Source organism: Peromyscus californicus, unplaced genomic scaffold (genome assembly GCF_007827085.1).
Source record: "Peromyscus californicus insignis strain IS unplaced genomic scaffold, ASM782708v3 Scaffold_6__1_contigs__length_162567912, whole genome shotgun sequence".
NCBI classification, from domain to species: Eukaryota; Metazoa; Chordata; class Mammalia; order Rodentia; family Cricetidae; genus Peromyscus; species Peromyscus californicus.
This window is the reverse complement of record NW_026294584.1, coordinates 85417399-85422629: the sequence shown is the minus strand read 5'-3', so window position 1 is coordinate 85422629 and position 5231 is coordinate 85417399. Positions and strand designations below refer to the sequence as shown.

General features: G+C 40.1%; 1 gene segment (V, D, J or C); it reads left to right on the top strand.

The window, feature by feature from the left end:
* LOC128099381 (immunoglobulin kappa variable 4-1-like) lies at positions 1-755 on the top strand. The segment is given in 2 exon segments: positions 1-49; positions 256-755. Coding segments are annotated over 2 exon segments (465 nt in total).
* The last annotated feature ends 4476 nt before the right edge of the window (positions 756-5231 follow it).

Here is a 5231-nt window from a genome sequence, read left to right as displayed (position 1 = left end):
ATGGAGTTGCAGACCCAGGTCCTTATGTCCCTGCTGCTCTGGGTGTCTGGTGAGAAATTTTAAAGTATTATAATCATTTTAGAGTTACTTCTTTGTATATAAAAATTTACAATGTGTGCCAGGGTGTAATATTTTTTATGCAATAATACTCTGACAATATGGCATTACAAGGACATTAAATGAGAAATTTTACCTGTATTGAATTCTGTAGTTTTTTTTTTTATTACACATGATCATTGCTCTTCCATATTGCAGGTGCCTGTACAGATATCGTGATGACCCAGTCTCCATCCTCCCTGGCTGTGTCAGTAGGAGAGAAGGTCACCATTAGCTGCAAGTCCAGTCAGAGTCTTTTAGACAGTGATGACCAGAAGAACTACTTGAACTGGTACCAGCAGAAACCAGGGCAGGCTCCTAAACTGCTCATCTACTGGGCATCCACTCAGGAAACTGGGGTCCCTGATCGCTTCACAGGCAGTGGGTCTGGGACAGATTTCACTCTCACCATTAGCAGTGTCCAGGCTGAAGACCTGGCAGATTATTACTGTATGCAGGCTCATACTGCTCCTCCCACAGTGCTTCATCCTCCAACAAAAACCTCCTCTGAAAGTCTCACCAGCTGCCTGCACCACACACAGCCCTGGACCTGCACACTTCCCCCTTCTGCCTGAGAGCCTGAACATCAATGAACACTCACAAAAATGTTTGCAGAGCCCAGCAAAATTAATGCGTTCAATGTGTACTGTGTCTTTGGGTATGAAAAACCGTTATATGATAATACAAAGGAGAACTCAGCATTATTTTGCTGTTGCTTCTTTTCTTGAATGTGAGGGATTTTTCTCTTTATAGTGGTGGAGTTTGGTGTCTAGCATAAGAGTCTGTGGGCTGAAGTGACAATGATGGCAAACTGTATGTTGGTTTGGAGGCTGTGGAAAGATTGTTTCCTGCTTTTTTCTAGATTCTGGAATTCTTTCTTAGATTCTAGAATTCTAGATTCTGGAGTGCTTTCTTACTTCCTTACTGCTCTCCATTGCTTCTGTTTTTTTCTTTTCCTTTCCATAAATTCCTTCAACATTTTTTCACATTTTCTTTAATGTGCATATGAGTGTGCATGTTTCTAGGTGCACATGTGACATGGCATGTTTCTAGAGGTCAGAGGACACTTGGACTTGAATATCTCTTTGTTGTTTGGGTCTGCGATCAAGCTCAGGTTTGTCATCAGGCTTGGTGTCAAGTGTCTTTGCTATCTGATCCATCTTGCTGACACTTAAAATATTTTATTGATGTTAAGTCACTGTACACAATTTTCTTAAAAGCAATATTTTTCCAGTATATCATATATTTTGACCATATGCACTAACCTTTCCCATTCCTCCTTCCCTTTCCTGCTATCTTTTCTTCCCTAGTTCTTTTACTTTTATCTGTCTATGTCATACATACAGACACACCCCCATACTCAGCACATACATATACATACACACATATACACATATACATACATCGATACACACATATCCATATACATACACATATATACACAATACATACATGGACTTCACATACTCAGAATCCACATAATTAGGATCCACAAAAGAGGGAAATGTGATATTTGTTGCCCTTTTTTCTCAGGTCACATCTCCCTCTGAAGTCTCCATATCTGATTTGCAACTGTAGAATCTGAGAAACCTCTGTCCACTCTAATGTTGGATATAACTTTATGTCAGCAGATGCTGCCTTCAAGTCTTTACATTTCATATCAATTAATAAAGCTTAATGTTTTCAGAAAGGAATATTTTGTGCTTCTGTGTAAAATCAATGTGCTAACTAATCATGCCATATTCTGGTTAAGAAACTTATTGAGCATCTATTTCAGAGATATGGCAAGGAACAAGTGTGTTATAGACTACATAAAATTGCTGGTGATCTCCAACAAATGCTTTAAAGCTGAGTGATTCTGAGTAGTGAAACTTGAGTGTTGCCGCGGATTGGATCTCAGTTGAAACACCAGACCGAGGGAGAACAGGTCGAAGGTACTCAGGATAAGTGGGATTCGGCGAATGACAGACAGACACAGACACGAGAGTATGCTGTGAAGCTGCTGCAATTTTACTCAGATCAAGCAGTGTTTTTTATACATTCATTTGAGGAAACATGGCAATCGGCCAGTGGGGCGATAGACATAGAATCATCAACGTGGTCACACAATTTTCTCAGAATGATTAACAGATCTCATGAGTACCGGTGTTATTTCCTCTTTTGTGGTCCCTCATCCAGACAGAGAACATTACGGCCCTAGCTGAAGTTTTCCTTCTATATAATTATTAAACCTTTGTTTTGTATCAAAATTAAACCCTTCCCACCATCGTTCTAACCATGGTTTCATTTGTGTGAAAATATTTAACCTTTGCCTGCAGGTGAGAAGGCACCAGGGGGGTTGGGACTTAGCTATTCTTTCCATGAACTGTAACTTATGTCATTCTGTTTTCATACTATTATGATTCACCCATCGGTTCCCATGTTTATCATAAGCTCCCGTAAAGGGCAATGGCTCCAAATAATTATTATATCTAAGATTAAAGTTAGGGGGTTGCCACCTCCGACCCTTGATGAGAAACTCTATTTGTCCCTGGATAATTCTTGTCGGAATGGCTAATTCCTGTAACTGCTTCCTTGCAGATGCTGTTGGCTGCGCGTGTGGATTGCTTATGAGTTCCTGGACTTTTACTTTCATTCTCTCTTCACTAGAATCTTCATCCCTCTGAGTCATAAGTTCTTTTTGCTCTAAATCATTCATAAATTACCCCAAACTTCTAGGACCCTCTTTAACTGTTTGCCTAAAAGCTTGAATTATAGGTGGGGGTATTGAGGCCACTTTTGAGGAATCATTATTCTCTTTATGGGGCACATCAGGAACATTGAGAGCTAACTTCCTGAAATCAATACACAAGGAAACAGCAATAGTCACAGCCACAAAGAGAAAAAGGTCGCCACGAGCCCCCCTTTCCCACGTAACCGCCTCATCCAAGGCATTTGTCATGCAGGCGACACCGTTGTGGGCGTGGCAGAGTGTAGGTTGATAAATTTAGAAAAGCATCAGATAAACCAAAAGGGTTGTGTAAACCAAGAGCTACAAATCATAACACAGAAACACAGGATCCTTAAATATCAAATAAAAAATGATGCCCCAAAGGATCATAATTCCCATAAGGATTCAACTCGAAGATCTGAAATAGGTACAATGTTGGGTAGAGATTTCAAAAACATACTCATAAAAATGTGAATCACCATAAGAGATACAAACAAAAAATTTATTCAGTCAGAAATATAAGACGAATTTTAAAAGGTCCTATTAATAAAAAAAAAAAACAAAAACAAAAAACAAAAAACCGTGAAGCCAGATAGGTATTGGGGTGAATTCTGAAAGATCAGAGAAGCAGAACAAGCCACAGCCAACCTCACTTCGACAACTCATCTGATTCCGTTTCCATGAATCCTCAGACTGAAAGCTTCTGAGTTCTCACCCAAATGAATCTCAGCTGAACTGCTGCTAAAAATCCTAGAAGCTTAAAAGCCTCTAGTTCCTGGTCCTCATGCCTTATAAACCTTTTTGCTTCCTGCCATCACTTTTTGGGATCAAAGATGTGTGTCTTTCCCAAGCAAGATATGAGATCTCAAGTGCTGGAATTAAAGGTATGTGTCACCATGCCTGGCTGTTTCTGATGTAGCCTTGAACTCACAGAGATCCAAACGGATCTCTGCCTCCTGAGTGATAGGATTAAAGGTGTGTGCCACCATTTTCTGGCTCCTAGGTCCAATCTAGTGGCTGTTCTGTTTTCTGACCCCAGATAAGTTTTATTAGGGTACACAATATATGGGGGACACAATGTATCACCACACAGGAAGTTAGTTATATATGGACAAATATAAGCAAGATGAATAAAACAAGCAGCTACAGGGCAGAAAAAGTGAGTAAGGAGAAAACCAAAATTGGAATGCTGGGAATTAAACTGAGTGTGTTAGATTCAACACACTGAACAAAGAAATTATCAACAGTCTCAATAAAACAGAAGAAGGACATCCTGGATCAAGGTTGTAGTAGAAGAAACAACATTGAAGTATCATATGTTAAAAAAATTATCATGACTATAATATCAAACAATTCTAGCATGTGATGAAGAGACCCATACCAAGAATCATAAGATAGAGAAGATCTGAGATAAAAACCAAAGACATAGGGAACATATTGAGTGAAATAAGAACAGAAAATTTCATATAAAAAGAAAAAAGTGACAAACACAGAAAGGCATTTAGTTGTCTAAATGGATGACACCAGAGAAGAACCTCCCCATGTCACAGATTGTGTCTATAATGTAAAAAGTACAAAGGGAAAAATCCAAGTCCAATGATATAATGGACAAATGCCAACTCAACTCCAATGACAAATCTGTCAGAATGATATCTGAACTCTCATTTGAAACCTTAAAGTCCAGAAAACTTGGCACAATATATTTCAGGTCTTGATAGTAAGTAAATTGTTAAATTGGTTACCTATTTCCAGCAAAATTGTATATTTTTGTTTAAAAAATTGTTTTTTGTTTTACATAGCAACCATAGTTCCTCCTCCTTCCCCTCTTCTAACTCCCCCCTCTCTCCCACTCCTCATGCACTAATCAGAGAGAGTAAGGCCTCCCATGGAGAGTCAACAAAGTCTGGCATATGAAGTTGAGGCAGGACCAAGTCCCTCCCACCTGCATCAAAGCTGAGCAAGATATCCCTCCATAGGGAGTGGGCTCCAAAAAGCCAGTTCATGTACTAGGGATAAATTCTGGTCCCACTGCCAGGGGCCCCACAACGGATCAGGTCACACAACTGTCACCCACATTCAGAGGACATAGTTAGGTCCTGTGCAGGTTCCCTAGCTGTCAGTCCACAGTCCCTGAGCTCCCACTAGCTTGGGTCAGCTGACTCTGTGGGTTTTCCCATCATATTCTTGACCCCCTCTTGCTCATAAAAATCTCTCTTTCCTCTCTTTGACTGGACTCCAGAAGCTCAGTCCAGTGATTAACTGTGGATCTCTGCGTCTGCTTCCTTCAGTTACTGGATGAAGGTTTTATGATGACAATGAGGGTAGTCACCAATCTGATTACAGGGGGAGGCCAGTTAAGATACCCTCTCCACTATTGCTTGGAGGCTTAGCTGAGTTCATCCTGGGAATTTCTCTAGCACCAGGC